Source organism: Abramis brama, assembly GCF_963993115.1.
Source record: "Abramis brama genome assembly, chromosome: 23".
Classification (NCBI taxonomy): Eukaryota; Metazoa; Chordata; class Actinopteri; order Cypriniformes; family Leuciscidae; genus Abramis; species Abramis brama.
In genome coordinates this window covers 23,652,837-23,674,089 of record NC_139985.1, presented here as the reverse complement: position 1 = coordinate 23,674,089, position 21,253 = coordinate 23,652,837, and the positions used below count along the sequence as shown (strand labels likewise).

Below are 21,253 nucleotides of genomic sequence, written 5' to 3'. Positions count from 1 at the left end.
GTTAATAATATTGAGGAGAGGCTCTTCCACTATAGGTAACACTTCTTTCAGTAGTTTAGTTGGTATAGGATCTAATAAACATGTTGTTGTTTTAGATGAAGTGCTAAGTTTATTTAACTCTTTTTGTTCTATAGTTGTAAAGCACTGTAATTGTTCTTGCGTCATGATAATTGAGGCTGAATTATAAGGCGCGATTGAGGATTGAACGTTTACAATTGTGGTTCTGATGTTTTCTATTTTCTCAGTGAAGAACTTCATGAAATCATTACTACTAAACTGTAACGGAATATTTTGTTCAGGTGACATCTGTTTATTTGTTAGTCCAGCCACGGTGGTAAATAAAAACCTAGGATTGTTTTGGTTGTTTTCTATTAGTTTGCGGAGGTGCTCAGCCCTGGCCGCTTTTAGGGCCTTTTTATAACGTGACATACTGTCTTTCCATGCGATTCTAAAGACATCTAAATTAGTTTGTTTCCATTTACGCTCTAAATTACGGGTTTCTCTCTTTAGAACATGCGTAGTATTGTTGTACCATGGTGCTTTACTTTTCTCTCTGACCTTTTTTAATCTAATGGGTGCAACAATATCCAATTTTCCAGAGAGAATGGAGCTCATAGTGCTAGTTAATTCCTCTAGTTCATCTGTTTGTTTAGGTTCACTGAGCAGCTGAGACAGATCAGATAAGCAATTTGAAAAATTATCTATGGTGGATGGAAGGATTGTTCTGCCTGATCAATAACGCGGCGCAGCATGATATATTTTACAGGAGTACGTAATATGCAAGTTACCATGTAATGGTCAGTGACATCATCACTTTGTGGAATGATATCTATATCGGTTGGATCGGTTCCATGTGATATAATTAAATCGAGTGTATGATTAAAACGATGAGTTGGTCCGGTAACGTTTTGCTTGACCCCAAAGGAGTTTAATAAATCTGTAAACGCAGCCCCTAACGCATCATTTGGATTATCTACGTGTATGTTAAAATCTCCAACAATTAATGCTTTATCGACATTGACTAATAGGTCTGAGAGAAAATCTGCAAACTCTTTTAGGAAATCAGCGTAAGGCCCAGGCGGTCTATATACGGTAGCCAAGGCTAGAGATAATAGGGACGTTTTTCTAACATCTAAGAGCGTAACATTTAGTACAAGTACTTCAAACGAAATAAACTTATAACCCGTTTTCTGAGTAACATTGAGAATATCTCTATAGATTGTTACAACACCGCCGCCACGACCAATCAGACGGGGCTCATGCTTATAGGAGTATCCTGCTGGGGTGGACTCATTTAGACCGAAATAATCATTTGGTTTAAGCCAGGTTTCAGTAAGGCAAAGTACATCGAAGCTATTATCTGTGACTATTTCATTTACAATAACTGCCTTAGGTGTGAGTGATCTAATGTTTAGAAGACCTAGCTTTAGAAATTGTTTTTGTTTATTAATAGCAACATTTTCTGTTTTAATAACAATTAGATTTTTCCTAGATCCTGCAGTAAATTTATTATTTGATACGAGGAATAGACACAGTTTCTATGCAATGTTCTACACTAGTATTTATATCAGTTAAATTGGTGCAGCAGAGACTATGATTTGGACTTTTGGTTACTAGTCAAAACTACTACTCCGAATCTGCTTGGGTGTAAGCCATCAGCACGGAAAAGCCTAGGACGCTCCCAAAACAGATTCCAATTATTTACAAAGAGCAGTTTCTGCTCATTGCGCCATGACATTAACCATTCATTTAGCGCAAATAATCTACTAAACTTTTCTTGTCCTAGTTGGTACGTGGGAAGCGGTCCTGACACAATGATCGTTGTTTCAGGCGATGTGCTGCGTACCGTATCGATCAGATTCCTGAAGTCTTTCTTCAGAACCTCCGTCTGGCGCAGCCTGATGTCGTTCACTCCCGCGTGCAGGACCACAGTACCGACACGCTTGTCACCGTTCAGAATCTCGGGAACGCGAGCAGCGATTTCAGAAACACGAGCAGCAGGAAAGCAGTGACTGTGCACCTTACTTTTACCTAACGTAGTGCGTACATGCCGAACGATGGAATCGCCGATGATCACAGCATCGCGTTCTGTTTCGCGAAGAGGGGAGAAGCGGTTTTGGGGGGATATCTCGAAAACCCCAAGGACGTGTCTTCCTTTGTTCTGTTCTCCCACCACTCCTTTGTTCCCACGGTAACCCTTATTAGTGGTAACCCTTATTAGTTCATCTGTCACACCTGTTACCTTGTTAGTCTTGTCAGCTGTCTCGTTTCCCTTATCTGTTTCTCCTTGTATTTAAGCCCTTTGTGTTACCTTGTTCATTGTCCGATCTCCGTCGTATTAAGTGTGTGTGAACCTTCTGCCTGTCTTCTATGTACCTGTAAGATTTATATTGTGAGTAAAAGTTTGCATTGGAACTTTTGATTCTCCTTCGTCTTCTTCTGCTTGCACCACACCGTGACAGAAAATCGGACCGGCCAAAATGGACGATAGGTTGAGCATTATCGTCATGGCTCAGGAGAGCCAAAACTTTTTTTCATTCGTCAAGGACTTTTGCCGCCTTGCTGTCACCAGCACCCTCGATGACGAGAGCCTGAGCACCTTGTTCCAGATTGGGGCCACATTCAACCATCCAATCGACCTTCCTGACACCACAGGACTAGACTGGAGGGAGACTGTCATCCGGTGTCTGGAGAGCGTCATGCCTCGACCCAGAACACAGCCAGACACTGTTCCTCAACATGTTCCTGCTCCAACATCTGTTCCTGTTCCTAGATCTGTTCCTGCCCCAAGGACTGTCCATATTCCCAGATCTTTTCCTGAGCCTGTATCTGAATCTGTTCCCGAGCAGCCTGTATCTGAATCTTTTCCTGAGCCTATATCTGAATCTGTTCCCGAGCCTGTATCTGAATCTGTTCCCGAACCTGTATCTGAATCTGTCCAGCAGATTCCCACCTCCTCCCATCTGCCACCTCTCAACCCTTCTTCCACCACTGCCTGTCAGCCCCTCAGCTCATCAAACCACCTTCGGGGAGGTGGGGTCGCCGTGGGTCTGCCAGCCTGCAGCTTCAGTCTGGTCAGTGGGTCCCCGGTCTCCGCCTCCAACCTCTGTGACCAGGACTATACCTCAGCCCGTCGATCCATCAGCTCAACCTTGGCTCCTACTTCCCTCATCTCCACCGTGGCCCATCAGTCCACCAGCTCCACCGGGCTCCCTCGTCCCTCCGGCTTCGCCTTGGTCGTTCGTCAGCCTGCCCTCGCCTCGGGACTACACTCTGGCTTCGCCTCATCCCTTTGTCCCTCTGGCTCCGTTGGGCTCCTCACTCCCTCCAGCTTCACCTTGGTCCTCTGTCGCTCTGGCTCCACGGCGGCCTTCTGGATCCCCGCCTGCGCCTCGGTCGCCAGAGCCGTCGGCATCGCCATGTCCCTCGGGATCCTCAGCATCACCCTGGCTCGTCGGCTCTCCGGCTCCATCCGGGTCTCCACTTCCACAGGTCTGCCTCCGTCAGTTGGCCCCCTGGAGTCGTCAACCCTTTCTCCACCATGGCTCCTCCCTCCGTCATCTCCGCCCTGGCCGTCTGCACGGCCGCCTGCACAACCTGCTCCACCCTGGCCACCTGCACAGCCTACTCCGGCCTGGTCCCTCTTGCCTTCTGTCTGCCCTCACCTACTCTTCGGCCTCCTCCCTCCCTCCCTTTTGATTGAACTTTTGATTGAACTTTTGATTCTCCTTCGTCTTCTTCTGCCTGCACCACACCGTGACAAGCATGTGTTTTATCCCACGATTTCTCTTTATGCGTTAAAATAAAGTCATCAGCTAAGGTAGTGGCTTTGTGGAGTGTATCGGCCTTCTGTTCATTTATGTAGGTAGAAAGAGCAGCAGGTAAGCAATTCTTATATTCTTCCACCAAAATGAGTTGTCTTATTTGTTCCTTATTTGTTTAAACTTTTTGAGATGAGCACCAACGATCAAACATTATTTCTTTCTCTTGCGCAAACTCAAAGTAGGTCTCACTGGGAGGCTTCGAACAATGTCTGAAACGCTGTCTATACGCCTCTGGAACTAGCTCATAAGCTTTTAATATAGCACCTTTCACTACCTTATAATCTGAGGATTCCTCTATAGATAAATCCGCATAGGCTTCTTGTGCCTTACCAGTAATTGCACATTGCAGTAGCAATGATCAAACGTTTTCGGCCACTTTAAGAAAACAGAATCAAACACTTACTCACAATAGTGAAAACAGAAACACTAGCATTTACCCTGAAAATTGTGCAAGCAATTAGACCATCAAATCGCTCTCACTGAAGATTATCAGTTCACCCAACTAAACAGAATATGAACTAAATTTGGCCGCTATACGAAATTACCACAAAAATTCTACAGGTTTGAAAATGAGTTTCAAAATCACTAGTGTAACTAAAAGCAATTCCACAACACAATTGTATTTACCTTATTTAAACATTAATTTTATATCCTCTTCAGTGGCATGGGGCAACTTTAAAGACTGAAATCATGAAATCCTGCGCACTGATCCAATTGACGAACAGCTGCAGTTGAACTGAAGCATACCCCCATTCCGAATAACCACTAAACATAAAAAAGACAAAATAACAAAGTAGCAGGTCCAAACCTACCTGGCGATTACAAAAACTATACTCTCATGGGATCACATTAGTTACTTCCACACGAAAACAGTTGAAAATAACATAAACGTAATAGTTTTGGACGAACCCCCTAATTATGTTACGGTCACTGCCATAACATAGAAGAGGGTCAACACAAAAGGCTCGATCCAATTGGGGTTTTATTTATGAACAATAATCGTAACATAAGATGTGGGAGCAAATGAACAGGGAAAACAAAAAAACAATGAAAAACGAGCGCAACTAGACCGCTGCACAAATCCCGCCGCCCAGATGTAGCAATGAGGCTCCTTATATCCATGCTCATCCGGTCATGGATATGGGAATCTGCTCATAAGACACAGATAACAAACATTTCCAACCACTAGAGAGCAGACAAACCATTAAGAAAGAAAAAAGTAACCAGTCAAACTACATGCACATGTAACAGTTGTGTTAAATGTACGCTCAAGCATGTTCGCTTGACGTGCAAGAACCAATGAGGTACATTCTCGTGTTAAGCAGAATGTTTGAGCTTCAGCAAGAGGTTTGTTCTTGCGCATCAAGCATTGTTATGTTCGCTGATCAATGATAATTTGTGAATAAAAGACTAAATTCATGACTAAATTTGTGTCTCCAGAAAATTTGGACTAAATCACTCAATTCATATGGATTCATTTTATGATCTATGAACTTTTTGAAGTGTCTAAGTGGTAGTTGCGTAGGTGTCTCTGGAGGGACAGAAAGCTCTAAGATTTCATCAAAAAGATCTTCATTTGTGTTCTGAAGATGAACGAAAGTCTTATGGGTTTGGAACGACATGAGGGTGAATAATTAATGACAGAATTTTCATTTTTGGGTGAACTATCCCTTTAAGTAGCCTCTGTGCCACATTAAGAAATCTGCATAAATGCACTTGTTGTGGTATATTTTCAGCTTTCGATGAGTCAAATACTAGCCTTCATAATTGTCAGGTCTAACTCTTATTTTTGACATTTCACACAGTAACAGAAGTCTAAGTTTTTAAATGTAATTATTTGCCTTTTACATATTCAACAGACATGGACTATCAGAGGCAGAGTTACAGGATGTCTTGTCGTTAGATAATGACGTTCTGGCCGAGATCTATAAGTACTGGCTTCCTCCAAGCCACACACTCTTGCGATTCCCGCGTCTTCATTGGTCACGTCTCCGACATGACCTGAGAGCTCATCTGGCGGAGAGATGGGAGGGGGGTGTTATTCTACTGGGTTTCACTCACAGGTAAAGGTTTGGACATTTGAAAATTTTCTAAACTACAATCATTCTCAGTGAAATGTAATGTTTTCTTTTCTGATTGCATAAATGGAATGGAGAAAAAGCAGATGGAAAATTTAAGTTTCAAAAATTGAAATGAGTGGGATCTACCAGCATGAGCTAACTGATCAATGATAACCAGTCGAAATATGACCCGTTGACAATCTCTAGTCTGCAAGTGGACGGCCCTCTAGGAAAAATCCTAGTGCTCCCTATGCCTATTTTATCACTGTTCTCATCTTAGCCTTTACTTTTCTTAGGCAGTTCACAGAGCTGGTAAGAAAGAGATATTTGTCACGCGATGTGAAAGCTGACATGCACTCCATCCTTGCCGAGTATTTCTCAGGACAGTGGAGTAAAGGGCAGCTCAGGCCTATTCTTCTGCCCTCGCTAACCACACTGCTAAATGCTGACAGAAAGGTATTGTTCAAGGTCACAAAATCAGCATTGTCAAATATTTTTTAGATGTAAGTAATCTATATATTTACAATTTTTTGGGTGTTAAAACATGCTATATTTTCAAGGTACCACCCCAGCCCTTGTGGTTTACTGGAGAAATTGCCAATTTACGGAAGCTTCATGAACTGCCCTATCACCTCGCTCATGCAGGCAAATGGGAGGAGCTAAGCCAATCAGTGCTCGGTGAGGTTTGAATAGGTTTACACTTTATTTCTATGGTCCACTTTAGACATTCTACTAACTAAAGGTTACTGCAACTACATGTCAACTAACTCTCATTAGGGTATTAGACTGTTACAAGACTGTTAGGTTAAGGTTAGGTGTTAGGGTTCAGGTTAGTAGAATAAGTTCTAGTCTTGTAACATGTAGTTGCAAAGTTGCTTACAGATTGTCTGTTGATGGACCATAAAAATTGCTAGCAGATATTAAGCAGACAGTCTACTAACACTCTAATGACTGCTAGTTGACATGTAGTTGCTTATTGCTTATATACACTGAACAAAATTATAAACGCAACACTTTTGTTTTTGCTCCCATTTTTCATGAGCTGAACTCAAATATCTTTTTCTATGTACACAAAAGGCCTATTTCTCTGAAATATTGTTCACAAATCTGTCTAAATCTGTGTTAGTGAGCACTTCTCCTTTGTCGAGATAATCCATCCACCTCACAGGTGTGGCATGTCAAGATGCTGATTAGACAACATGATTATTGCACAGGTGTGCCTTAGGCTGGCCACAATAAAAGGCCACTCTAAAATGTGCACAAAGGAGAAGTGCTCACAAAAAGCAAATCTAAAATAAGAGGTGTATACATGAAATTCATTGACGAACATGTAGACTTTACTTTGCAAATTTTAAATAAATTAATATGTAATAAATAAGATGAGCCATGACACAATTACTTTGTTCCACTAAAAGACCACAGCATAACACCATTTTGAGTTTTGCTAGGTTGTTTATTATCCTTTGGTATTATTTTATTAACAAAAGTCATCATATGGTCTGTTTGAACCGTTATTTATTTTATTTGTAATAAAGTATGCAATTTACTTGTAATAAGAAACATGCACATTATGTGAAGTTATACATGTGTCTCTTTTCATCTGATCACAGTATTGCTTGCACTTCCCTTCAAAAGTATACATTTCTTTTAAAAAATTGTCAAATCTATTGTATTTTCTCTCAATTTTCCCTAAAGAAAGGAATGGGTAAATGATTACCGTATGTTATATAGTAACCCTATACTGTTATCCCATCCCCACTAAATCTCATCCCTACTAAATGACCAACTGACAACTGTTCTTTGTATTGTGTTTTATGTTTTGGTAAACTTTAAATATATGAAAAGATAATTGTGCATTTATTCTCACAGGCAGTCTGGATTGGTTGTGTTGTAAAACTCTGCAGTGTGGCGTGAGCTGTGTTATTCAGGACCTGTCGCTTTGCACTGATCTCACCGAATGCCTTGAGATACAAATGCTGAAAGAGACATTTCTGCTGCTTAAGCCCTCATTAGATTTTAGCGATGGCCAAGTGGGTAAGTATGGGGCTTCCGTAGGCTGTGTCCCACCAATGATATTTATTTAATATAGGCTATGGAAATAAGAATCTATTGGTAAGGCAATATTTAGCTTGTTTGTTTTAAAATTCATTAAAATTCACCATGGCTCACAATTCCAATTTCTGTCTCTAAATTATCCATAGTATTGGGTTTCATGTTTTTATGAAATTGTATTTGGAGTTTTGTAGCTTTTAGTTTGTCTGTGAGCTTAAGCCGGGTACACACTTAACGACTAACTGAAACATTCTAAGACTGACTGAACGCACTTACAGACTGTTTCCAACGACTTGAGCAGATTTTAAACACCGAATGAACGCGACTCAGCGTGTTTGATCATGATCAGTAATAACTATCAAATTAAAGTCATAATCGGCCTTACAATCGTTAAGTGTGTGCTCGGCTTTAGATCTATTCTAGAGGAAAGAAAACTGCACTTTTCAAGCAATTTCATGGGATCTTTGAAGGTGAAGTGTGCAATTTCTGTGCCATCACTGAAGTGTCATTACACCCTTCATCTTAAAATTAGTTAACTACATTTAAAATATTAATTAAATACACAAGTTTAAATATGGCTATGCATTTGTCAGTTTTTAGAGCACTCTTAAAGGGATAGTTCACCCAAAAATGAATATTCTGTCATCAATTACTCACCTTCAAGTTTGAATTTCTTTCTTCTGCTGAACACAATAGAAGATATTTGAAAGAATATTGGTAACCAAACAGTTGATGGGGCCCCATTGACTTTCATAGTATTTTTCCCCATCAACTGTTTGGTTACCAATATTCTTTCAAATATCTTCTATTGTGTTCAGCGGAAGAAAGAAATTCATACAGATTTGGAACAACTTGAACTCACCCTCAGGTTGTTCTAAATCTGTATGAAATTCTTTAATATCAATGAAATAAGTGCAATATAAATGTAAAGACAGAATTTTCATTTTTGAGTGAATTATCCCTTTAAATCCTCCATAAATATTAGTGTGAGAATTTACAGATGACATTCAAAGACTTATTTCCTTTTAGGCACAGGAAAACCAATCACACCAATTCATCATCCTTCCACATTCCATTTTGAAATATTATAGTTCAAGAAACATCTAAAACATCATTTAAAAAAAAGTAACTTGTCTTTCTGTATTTTTTTTTAACTTGATAATTTTTTTTATTTTATTTTTATCTTACTCTTTTATAAGCTCCCTCACATTTGGTCACAGAGATCGTCGCCAGGCTGCAGGGCCTTGCTGATCTCTACCCCTCTATGATTGGTCAGTTGTGCTCTCAGTGCATGGACTGGTTTGGATCCTGTACTGACCCAGTGCTTGTGCCCAAATGCAGCTTCTTTCAGGCCCCTGGGGGCCCACTAAAGAGTACCCTCACGGGGTTCACTAAAGGTGATGCCATATAAAGGAGCTCATTCTTGCTTTTGTTAAAGTAAAACTAAACTTTCCTATATATGCTGCTAATGGGCTTAATGTGATTTCATAGCATTGTGTGTGTTTTCTTTACTTTTGAAGGGGTAAAGACTGTCGTGCTATGCTCAAAGAGGGAGCTGCTGGTAGCGGGTTCAGAGGATGGGCTAATCATAGTCTGGAGTCTAAGCCATCTAGAGACTCTTCATACTCTTTCTGGACACACAGGTAGGTTTTAAGCATTGTAAAAAAAAAAAAACAGGGTGTCGCAAATCAGGGGGCGTGGGAGAAATGGCTCACCCACTTTTTCTCTTGACTTGATTCCAAGCTAAATCTATACTGAAAGTGACGAAATCTGGGCTCAACTCAAGATTTTAAACTAACATTTCAATAATTTCATGACACATTCACATATTCAAGATTCTATGATGCCAGTTAGTGATCACATGGCAACCATGCAAGTGATTAGATAAAATATTTAACCTTTTTAAGTGTTTTATTTTGACTTTGCAGCTGGACTTTAAAGTGGACTCAAACCGGTTTAATTGTGATAGTTCACTTCACATCCACACTGGTGTTTTAGGAATAATAATAATTATTATTATTATTATTTTAACTCTAATTACAAAAATAGAAAAGGCAACAAATATATTACTATTGTAAATTACAATTGTACTGTAAAATAAAAAATAAATATATGATAATACTTTTATACTGTATTTCACTACAAGTTACACTATGATATTTATGTAAATTAATTTTTTCATTAAAATTTTTCACTTTTAAACTCTTTAAGCTGCAAACATTTTAAATGATCAGGCTTTTGTTTTATTTTATTTATCTGCTGAAATGCTATAAACTTCTCAAATAAAGTGAACCTAATGTACATTGTGTTCCCAAATGCACATTCAATTTGCAGCACATGTAGAGATGGAGTTCCCTGGTAGAAACATCATTAAAAATGCTTTAGAGTGAACACTGTTCAAGTATATGAAAATATAAAAACCTTTGGTTTAGACTTGATCTTAAATTTCTCTTTCTCTGTGTAGCGGGGGTGCTGTCCCTGAAGATGATGGATAAAACCAATAACTGTCTATCTACTGCACTCGATGGCACACTAAGAAAATGGTGTCTGATAAGTGGACAACAGCTTTTCTGCATTGCTGATGCAGTGTCTGTCCAAACACACACCACTGCACATGTCCATTTGATTGAAGAAAGGAAGATTATAATAACCAACCCAAGCAGCCTAGTATGACAAATTTATATCATATTTTTTTTCTTAAAGGAAAAGTTTAAAATGGAAATAAGGTCATTATTCACTCACCCTCACATCAAATCAATAATGACCGAATTTTTATGTTTGTGTTCCTCTAATAATTAATATAACTGTTGAATGTTGTTTGTTTATAGTTTTTTGTTCCCATCCTTTTGTTACTAGGTTAAAGCTTGGCACTTGGACACTGCCGAGCCCCTGTATGAGGTGACCACAGAGGTTTGTTCTGTTCTTGGTGTTGTGGGAGATGCCGTAGCATGCATATGCAGTGAGGGGACACTCTGTTTTTATGACACTGACACTGGCGTGCAGAATTCCCAGACCCCCCTACCCTGCTCTGTTGGACACCACAATATCACCTGCTCTCTGACACTCACCAAATACTCCAAGATACTCATTGCTTTTGGGGAAGGCCGTCTACATTCGGTATGTACCTTGTTTCTGTAAAGACAGAGCAAAATGTAGAATTTCAGCTTTATTCGAAGGTGTTTGTGTGTGTGCAGGTATGGAGCCATGGAATTGAGTCTGTGGTTGATCTTCCCTCTCCAGCTTTGTTCCTCAGAACATCTGAGGATGAAAAACTGCTTTTTGCAGGTGCCTTTACACGGAGTCACTGTCTGGTTATATTTTCTCATTTATTAATCACTCTTGAAGTGTGCACCACTAATATAAAACAGCCCCCCCATTCTTCCATTAATCAGCCATTACCATTAGTCGAGCCAGAATGTTGGGTCAGTGTTTCGACTGAAACAAGGCCGTATCCAAAATGGAAACCTAAGCCCTTGCAGTCTTCCTCCGAGTCCACACTTTCAATATTGGGTAGAAGTCTGCTTTGGAGATCGCTTCAGTGCGGGCTCGTAAAAGTGCGCATTGAGGGCGCATAACACGCACATAGTGGCCATTTGTAAGTCTGCAAGACCACAAGTGCACAAGAATTGTGCCATTTGGGACATGGCCAAAAGACCACGTTTACACTTGTCAGGAAATCAAGATATGAATGGCTGAATTGTTCTTCAGATTAAAATACCATTATCCCCTTCTCTCTGTTTATTAGGAGAACTTTCAGAGCTTGACGCTGTACCACAGTACGTAAAATTTGTTTATATCGCGCTCATACTTTTCAAGAAAGCTATTCTTGGAACAGTGGAAAACTAAACCAATATTAAACATTAATCAGTGGTTAAATTTACTATTAGAACACATGGCAATGGAAAAATTGCCACCATAGCAAGAAAAAGCACTAGAGCCTATTTGAAAATGTGGCCTCCATGTTTTTTTCGTTTTTTTTTTAGTATAGGAGTGTTTCACACTGATACTTAATTTTGTGAAAACCCTATTCAGACATATGTATAACTTTATAACATTATGTATTAATTTTCATATGTAGACTTAAGATACATCTGTGTATTAGCAGTTTTATTTTATATTAGCATATATTTGAGTAAGTAAATAAAAAATAATAAATATTATATGGAATAACTTGAATGGCTAACGGTGTTCCAGGTTTTGTTTAACTGAAGCTATCACTCAGCTATCTAGTTTGGTATGAAGTTTTTATATTTTTGGTATTTAGTCTGGACCAAATTTTGGTATTTCTTTTCTTATAAATTAAAGGAAATGTTTGTCTGATCATTTGGGTTTTTTTTTTAAAATATAACAGGGTTGAATAGCTGAGTTTGATTGTTGTAGAATCAGAGCCCTCCTTGGGTTGCACACACAATGTGGTGTTAAACATGCTAGTATTGTCTATGTGTAATGATCTTATGTTAAATGAGATGTTATCTTTTCAGAGAACATAAATTTGTGCCGATAAACTTCTTGCTGATCTACTACTTTTGTTTCTTGTTGAAGGATGTGACAGAACATTGTGTGTGTTCCTTGTGACACTGACTTCAATGCAGAAGGTTCTGGATCTTCACCATGATGCATCTGTCCTATGCGCGGTCTCAAGCGGTGAATGTAGCGAAATCATCACAAGTTCCCAGGATCGGATTATACGGGTCAGTTTAATCCCTCTCTTCCCAAACAGGTACAGTTTCATCTCACAGCCATTGCCTTGAATGTAAGTTGATCATCTTGTACTCTTCAAGGTATGGAGTGTAACCACAGGAGCCCTGCTGGACTGGATCGGTGTGATGGATTCTGCTGTGTCCACTTTGGCTGTACATCAGCGCACTATTATCTCTGCCTCTCTTATTGCCAACCAGCTCAAAGTATGGCAGCTGGACTACAACACCAAGCACAGGAGCAAGAGTTTCATCCCAGCATACTGCCCCCTAGTGGTCCTGTCGAAAGACGGTGATACTCTATTTTATGTCAAAGAGGGAAATAAAACAGAAGTTTTCACCTGGAGCTGTTCAGAAGGTGAAACGTAATAAGAGGATATTGGTTTTCATTGTTGTAATTATGTGCAAGATCTTAAAGGGTTAGTTCACCCAAAAATTCTGTCATTAATTACTCAACCTCATGTCGTTCCAAATCCGCAAGACATTCTATCATCTTCGAAACACAAATTAAGATCTTTTTTTTATGAAATCTGAGAGATTTCTGTCCCTCCATAGACAGCTACGCAACTACCACTTTGACGCTTCAAAAAGTTCATAAAGATATAAAGATTCCTCAACTAACACATCAGATAAACGGAAGCTCAAGCATGTTCGCTTGACGTACAAGAACCAATGAGGTTCATTCTCATGTTACACTTCACGTTTGAGCTTCAGCAAAAACCAATGAGGTTCATTCTCGTGTTACGCCGCATGTTTAAGCTTCTGCAAGAACCAATGAGGTTCATTCTCATGTTACGCAGAACGTTTGAGCTTCCACAAGAGGTTTGTTCTCGCACATCAAGCAGGTTTGGTTGAGTTTTATGTTCGCTGATCAATGTTTATATGTGAATAAATGCCTAAATTCAATCTTTCATCATATAAGTCGATTGTCTTATCAGAAAACTAAACTGGACTAAACCGCTCAATTTATTAGAATTAATTTTATGATCTCTTTGTGAACTGTTGAAGCATTCAATTCAATTCAATTCAAATTTATTTGTATAGCGCTTTTCACAATACATATTGTTTCAAAGCAGCTTTACAGAAAGTGCATTTCAGAAATGTACATAGAGAAATACAGTTAGTTAATCATGTATTGATTTAGGGCATAAACATATCGCCAGCGTCGAGTCGTCTCTTCACAGGCGCCGAGTCGTCTCTGCACGGGTGTTGGAGAATCTGTAGTTTCCATGAGAGGCTGGATACAAACTGGAGCTGACGATCTGTATTTACCTCGGGACTAGCGTCCCGAGATAACAACAGAAAAGCAGATGGGAAATAATTAGCGTAGCTGCTGTTCGTAATATTAATGCATTCAATCTGATTCAACTGTAGTATAAAAGGTAGGTATTATGTGAATGCTTGGCTAAAGAGATGCGTCTTTAATCTAGTTTTAAACTGGGACAGCGAGTCTGAGCCTCGAACAATATCAGGCAGGCCATTCCAGAGTTTAGGAGCTAAATGTGAAAACGCCCTCCCTCCTTTAGTGGACTTAGATATCCTAGGAATGACCAGAAGCCTCGAATTTAGTGATCTTAAAGAGCGCGATGGATTGTAGGGCGATAGAAGTTCCATTAAATACACGGGAGCTAAACCATTTAGGGCTTTATAGGTCAGTAGTAATACTTTGTAATTGATACGGAACTTTATAGGTAACCAATGTAGAGACGACAGAATTGGTGTTATATGATCATATTTTCTTGATCTAGTAAGAACTCTAGCGGCTGCATTTTGGACTAACTGTAGCTTGTTTATTGAGGATGCAGGACAACCTGCTAATAAAGCATTACAGTAATCTAGTCTCGAGGTCATGAATGCATGAACTAACTTTTCTGCATCAGAAACAGATAGCATGTTACGTAGCTTAGCAATGTTTCTAAGGTGGAAAAAGGCTGTTCTTGTAACATATGAAATATGATTTTCAAAAGACAAGTTGCGGTCTAATATAACACCCAGGTCTTTTACTGTAGAGGATAAAATAACAGGACACCCTTCTAAATTAAAGTTGTATTGTAAGAGGTTTTGTGGGCAGTTTTTTGGACTAATAAGTAATACCTCCGTTTTATCTGAATTTAATAGCAGAAAATTACATGTCATCCAGTATTTTATATCTTTAACACACTCTGTTAATTTAGATAATTTATTGTTTTCATCTGGTCGTGATGAAATATATAATTGAGTGTCATCAGCATAACAGTGGAAATTAATTCCATGTTTTCTTATAATATTACCAAGTGGTAGCATATATATTGAAAATAGCAGAGGGCCTAACACAGATCCTTGCGGTACACCGTAGTTTACTGACGTTATCTTCGATTTTTCCCCATTTAAGCAGACAAAATGGTAACGGTCTGATAAGTACGATCTAAACCAGTTTAATGCCTGTCCCTGAACACCAGTGTAGTTTTGTAGTCGGTCTAAGAGTATTTTGTGATCTATAGTGTCGAACGCAGCACTAAGATCGAGTAAAACTAGTATTGAGATAAAGCCTTGGTCAGAAGCTAGAAGTAAATCATTTGTGATTTTAACGAGCGCAGTTTCTGTGCTATGATGCGGTCTGAATCCTGACTGAAATTTTTCATAGATATCATTTTCTTGTAAGAAAGAGCACAGTTGAGCGGACACCACTTTTTCTAGAATTTTAGACATAAATGGAAGATTTGAAATTGGTCTATAATTTGCTAGGTTATTATGATCTAATTGTGGTTTCTTAATGAGAGGTTTTATAACTGCCAACTTGAATATTCTTGGAACATGACCTAAGGATAAAGACGAGTTAATAATATTGAGAAGAGGCTCTTCCACTACAGGTAACACTTGTTTCAGTAGTTTAGTTGGTATTGGATCTAATAAACACGTATCAAAGTAGTTGTTGCGTAGCTTTCAATGGAGGGACAGAAAGCTCTCAGATTTCATCAAAAAGATTTGTGTTCCGAAGGTGAACGAAAATCTTACGGCCTGAGGGTGAGTAGTTTAGTAATTTTCATTTTTGGATGAACAATCCCTTTAAAAGTATTACATTCCTAAAAAAAATTATTTAGCCAAAGTTCACATTGACATATTTCACAGGTCTACGGACAGACATTATGGACGTGTCCTCAGAAGTGTGCTGTATGGAATTAGCCCAGCAGAAAAACCTACTCTTCTGTGGACTGCGGACTGGTACCATCCTTATTTACCCATTGGACTTTGCCCAAGAAACCCTGTGCCTGCCACCTCCAGAAAGCCTACCGACAGTACGCAGCATAGCTATCAGCCCGCGGGAGGACAAAATGGCCGTGGCATATGAGAATGCGGTCTGTCTGTTTGAGATTACAGCAAGGGACAGTTTCCCCTGTGTGGATGGCCCATTTGAGAGGTACTCCTTGTGCTTACTGCATTCCCCAATCTCTGCCATGGCTCTGCTGTCTGACTGCAGGCTGCTCTATGGGACCTTTGGTGGTGAAGTTGTAATCTATGACTTTAAGAGCACCACGGCAGCCGAGCTGGATCACCACGGGGCAGCCATAACCTGCATCACCATGAGCAACTGGGACACGCAAGCGTTGATTGGCTCTCAAGACTGTGTTCAGAAGTTGTGGAATCTGAGTCCCGTCTTGCTGAATCACACCATGGAGTACAAGGTGAGGGTTCACAGGTTGCTATGATTTGAGCTTTTTTAATTGAGCCAAAGAATTTAATTTGCCTATGTTTGGGTCTGTTTTTATTCTGTTAAAAATTAATTTAAATAGAGTTTATTGTTACCATGCTGCTAAACTAACAATGTGATACTTCAATAAGCATTAGAAAATACGTACTACTGACGAATACCAGTACAAGGTAAAATAGTCTATTAAACTATAATTTGCCTGTGTTTTGGACTTTTTTTGGCTCTGCTCACAATTAGTTTTAACTGAGTTTGTTGTTAACATGTTGCAAGCAAACAGTATGATGTTTGAATAAGCATAAAAATGCAGACTACTCACAAATATTATGTAAAATAGTATATTTAAATATTTTTGAACTAATTTGCCTGTGGTTGGGTCTATTTTATTGGAAGTTATTAGCATGTTGCTACGCTAACAGAGTGATACTCAAATAAGCATAAAAAGTACAAACTTCTCACAAATAGTTCTTAAATTGTCTATTTAATTATTTGTTTTTAATGTTATTATTTTTTCCAGTTTTGTTTTCAATTTTTTTTCCCCCAAACTAGTTGAGCGAAAAGCTGCAGCCCACATTCGATTTCAGTGGTCAACTTAAACACAGTGTAAGGGGATTTACAGTCAAAGACCCAGAACCAGATATGATGAATGAAGACCCGGAGTCAGAATTATAATAAATTGAAGAAAAGTTTTATTGAAGATAGTTTGCAGTTTCATCAGCAGAAGTCAGCTTCAAGACTCACAAGGAGTTTTGTAGGCCGCCCCGCTTACAGTTACAAAGATCACAACAATTATACCATACAGCAAGGTCTAAGCTACGTCCTTGCTTCAGGTTGAATGATTCTGATTGGCTAAGAAATAGATAAACATAGTAATTTTCCACACATATACAGAAAGACAGATACGGGTTGATTTTATAATTTCTAATCACATTATAAAATGTTTTTCTCCAAAACACGTTGGCTACAATTGTTGGCACCCTTTTATTAAATACTTTTTGCAATCTCCTTTTGCCAAGATAACAGCTCTGAGTCTTCTCCTATAATGCCTGATGAGTTTGGAGAACACCTGACAAGAGATCAGAGACCATTCCTCCATACAGAATCTCTCCAGATCCTTCAGATTCCCAGATCCATGTTGGTGCTTCTTCTCTTCAGTTCACTCCACTCATCATGTCAGGGAACTGGGACGGTCATGGCAGAAGCTTCATTTTGTGCTCAGCTACACATTTCTGTGTTGATTTTGATGTTTGTTTTGGACCGTTGTCCTGATGGAAGATCCAACCACGGCCCATTATAAGATTTCTAACAGAGTTCAGTCAGGTTTTGATTTTGATAGAATCCACGATGCCATGTATCTGAACAAGATGTCCAGGACCTCCAGCTGTAAAATATGCCCACAACATTAAAGATCCAACGGTATATTAAATTGTACACATGTGGTACTTTTTATCCTTGTGTGCACCAAACCCATCTAGCGTGTTTGCTGCCAAAAAGCTATTTTTCTAGTTTCATCTGACCACAGAACACTGTGCCGTTTGAAGTTCCAGTCATGTCTGACAACTGAATTTGCTGGAGTTTGTTTTTGGAGGAGCGAAGAGGATTTTTCTTAAAACCCTCCACAACAACATGTGGGGGTTTAAGGGGTTGTTTGATTTATTTATTTATTTTTGGTAGGCTTCTGACCCCAAGACTCAATTAATCTCTGCAATTCTCCATCTGTGATCCTTGAAGAGTCTTTGGCCACTCAAACTCACCGTGCATTAAGACAATATAGACACACGTCCTCTTCCTGGCAGATTTGTAAAATTTTTAGTTGATTGGAACTTCTTAATTATTGCCCTTATGGTCAAAATGGGGATTTTCAATTCTTTAGCTATTTTCTTACAGCCACTTTCTATTTTGTGATGCTCAACAATCTTTTGATGCACATCAGAACTATATTATTTGGTTTTATTCATTGTGATGGATGATTAAGGGAATTTGGCCTTTGTGTTTCCTCATTTTTAAACTCCTGTGAAACAAGAAGTCAATTTCAATTTCACCCTGGTGTGCTAAAAAAAGGTAAATATTAATGGGAATATACTTCAGAGATATTTTACTAGTAAAAAATTCTAGGGGTGCCAATAATTGTGTCCAATGTGTTTTGGAGAAAAACATTTATTTCAGAATGTGATTTACCCCCCACTTTCAATTATTTTACTTCAATGAAAGGTTAGATTTTTGCTAATTTTTTTAATGAAAGATCAAAAGGATAAAAAATGCAGATGTATTTTACCAGGGGTGCCATTAATTCTGACCAGAATTGTATATATTGACACATGTTAAAGAAGTCCATAATTCAGTTCTGGAAGCCAGGCTAAATGAGCAAGCACTGTTACTGTAACTGATATCAGATATCAAATACAGACATTAGAGAATACATGAAAATAACTTTTCAGTAATCACACTGGTAACTTCTATAACAAAGTAAAATCTCACAAGCCCAGAGAAGTCATTCAACTCATGTGATATTAAGAAGGTAAAATAATGATTAATACTTTGATTATAATCACTCATTACATGAAGCAGCAGTGGATTCCAGAATCTGCCCTCTTCAACAGTCACCTGTCAAGAAAAGTTTAGACTTCATGGATTTAGTCTGGAATTTAGACAAATCATTGACGGATCTGACTGTGACAAACAGTAATGCTCTGTATCAGGATGTGCTACCAACACATTCAAAGGTTATAAGGTTATGCCTTATTCAATTGACTTCTCCATTAAGTCAAGTCAAGTCATCTTCATTTATATAGCGCTTTTAACAATGTAGATTGTTCCAAAGTGGCTTTACAGAGATAGAAGGATAGTTTAAAGTAACAGAGATTGTTTTGGCTTTATAGCAGTTCTTGAATAAAGTTATTTTCCAGCTAAAGTTAATTTGATTGATTCACTTCCGTCGCAACGATCATTAGTTATTAACTTAGGGGCTGCTAATATGACACCGTTTTAACAGGAAACTCTACACAGACTTTAAACGCGAAACCTGTGAGAAACGCTGATGGCGTGCACATGCGTATTACGAGTTCAGTCTATTGGTATGAGCATTTGAATATATGTGCGCAGGTTTGTAATTCCCTACAAACCAAGCCTTAAAAAACTACTTGTCTGGCCTTAACATTTTTGATACAGAATTTTATCACTTCGGGGTAGATACGCAAACCGAATTTTCCTGACAACGCTTTATCTGTAGAGTGGTAAAGGGATCCTCCATAAGGAGAAACTGGTTGGCACTTTAGCACCCCGCTATGACATCGGGTCCAGGCGCAGGTCCTTCATCAGATCTGGATACAGCCTGGATCCGGCAGGCTGTGGGAAAACCTCGGGATAAACAAAAACACTAAAATTAGCGTAGATGCCATTCTTCTTATGATGTAACGAGTACATCAGGATTTATGGGAAGTGTTCCTGGTTCCGGCTGACCTAATCTATGCAGCCTAACATTGAATTATAGAAGTCTATAATGTGTTATGTGTATGCTAGGTCAAAGAGATGTGTTTTTAGTCTAGCTTTGAACTGACAGAGTGTGTCTGCTTCCCGGACAATGGTAGGAAGACTGTTCCAAAGTTTCGGTGCTAAATAGGAGAAGGATCTACCGCCAGCAGTTGATTTTGATATTCTAGGTATTATCAACTGGCCAGAATTTTGAGATCGCAATAGACGTGAAGGACTATAATGCGTTTAGAGCTCACTCAAGTACTGCGGAGCTAAACCATTTAGTGCTTTGTAAGTAATCAGCAATATTTTAAAATGTATACGATGTTTAATAGGGAGCCAATGCAGTGTTGACAGAACTGGGCTAATATGGTCATACTTCCTGGTTCTGGTAAGAACTCGAGCTGCTGTGTTTTGGACCAGCTGTAATTTGTTTATTAAGCGTGCAGGGCAACCACCCAGTAGAGCATTACAATAATCTAGCCTTGAGGTCATGAACGCATGAACTAATTGTTCCGAATTTGTCAATGAGAGCATATGGCGTAATTTAGATATATTTTTAAGATGGAAAAATGCGGTTTTACAGATACTAGACACGTGACTTTCAAATGAAAGATTGGTATCAAAGAGCACACCCAGGTTCCTAACCGACGACGAAGACTTAACAGAGCAGCCATCAAGTGTTAGACAGTATTCTATTACGTGAGGAAGTTTTTTGTCCAATAATTAGAATTTCTGTTTTTTCAGAATTTAGTAGTAGGAAATTACTAGTCATCCAATTTTTTATATCAGCTATGCATTCCGTTAATTTTGTGAATTGGTAGTTTTCGTTAGGTTGTGAAGAAATATAGAGCTGAGTATCATCAGCATAACAGTGAAAGCTAATTCCATGCTTCCTAATAATATATCCTAATGGTAGCATGTACAGAGTGAACAGCAGCGGTCCTAGTACTGAGCCTTGTGGTACGCCATACTGAACTTGTGATCGATAAGACATCTCTTCATTTACTGCTACAAACTGATAACGGTCAGATAAGTATGATTTAAACCATGCTAATGCAATTCCACTAATGCCAACATAATTTTCAAGTCTATTTAAAAGAATGTTGTGGTCAGTAGTGTAAAATGCAGCACTAAGATCGAGTAACACCAATAGAGAGATACAACCACGATCGGATGATGAGAGCAAATCATTTGTGACTCTGATGAGAGCAGTCTCTGTACTATGGTACGGTCTAAATCCTGACTGAAAATCCTCGCAGATATCATTTCTTTCAAGAAAGGAACATAGTTGTGAAGATACTGCCTTTTCTAGTATCTTTGACAGAAAGGGTTGGTTCGAGATCGGCCTGTAATTGACTAATTTTGTAGGATCAAGTTGCGTTTTTTTAAAAAGCGGTTTAATTATAGCCAGCTTAAAGGTTTTTGGTACGTATCCTAGAGACAAAGATGAATTAATGATAG

General features: G+C 38.9%; 1 protein-coding gene across 1 annotated transcript in view; it reads left to right on the top strand.

The window, feature by feature from the left end:
* Positions 1 to 21,253, top strand: part of nwd1 (NACHT and WD repeat domain containing 1) — a gene marked incomplete at its 5' end in the record, with an annotated part of 34,739 nt that overhangs the window by 11,740 nt on the left and 1,746 nt on the right. The window contains 12 exons of the mRNA XM_084101235.1: positions 5,684 to 5,887; positions 6,181 to 6,340; positions 6,445 to 6,562; positions 7,754 to 7,918; positions 9,136 to 9,333; positions 9,457 to 9,579; positions 10,401 to 10,603; positions 10,793 to 11,053; positions 11,131 to 11,221; positions 12,479 to 12,627; positions 12,718 to 12,991; positions 15,742 to 16,295. Of these exons, the coding sequence (XP_083957361.1) occupies positions 5,684 to 5,887; positions 6,181 to 6,340; positions 6,445 to 6,562; positions 7,754 to 7,918; positions 9,136 to 9,333; positions 9,457 to 9,579; positions 10,401 to 10,603; positions 10,793 to 11,053; positions 11,131 to 11,221; positions 12,479 to 12,627; positions 12,718 to 12,991; positions 15,742 to 16,295 (2,500 nt within the window). The remainder of the gene's footprint in view (positions 1 to 5,683; positions 5,888 to 6,180; positions 6,341 to 6,444; positions 6,563 to 7,753; positions 7,919 to 9,135; positions 9,334 to 9,456; positions 9,580 to 10,400; positions 10,604 to 10,792; positions 11,054 to 11,130; positions 11,222 to 12,478; positions 12,628 to 12,717; positions 12,992 to 15,741; positions 16,296 to 21,253) is intronic.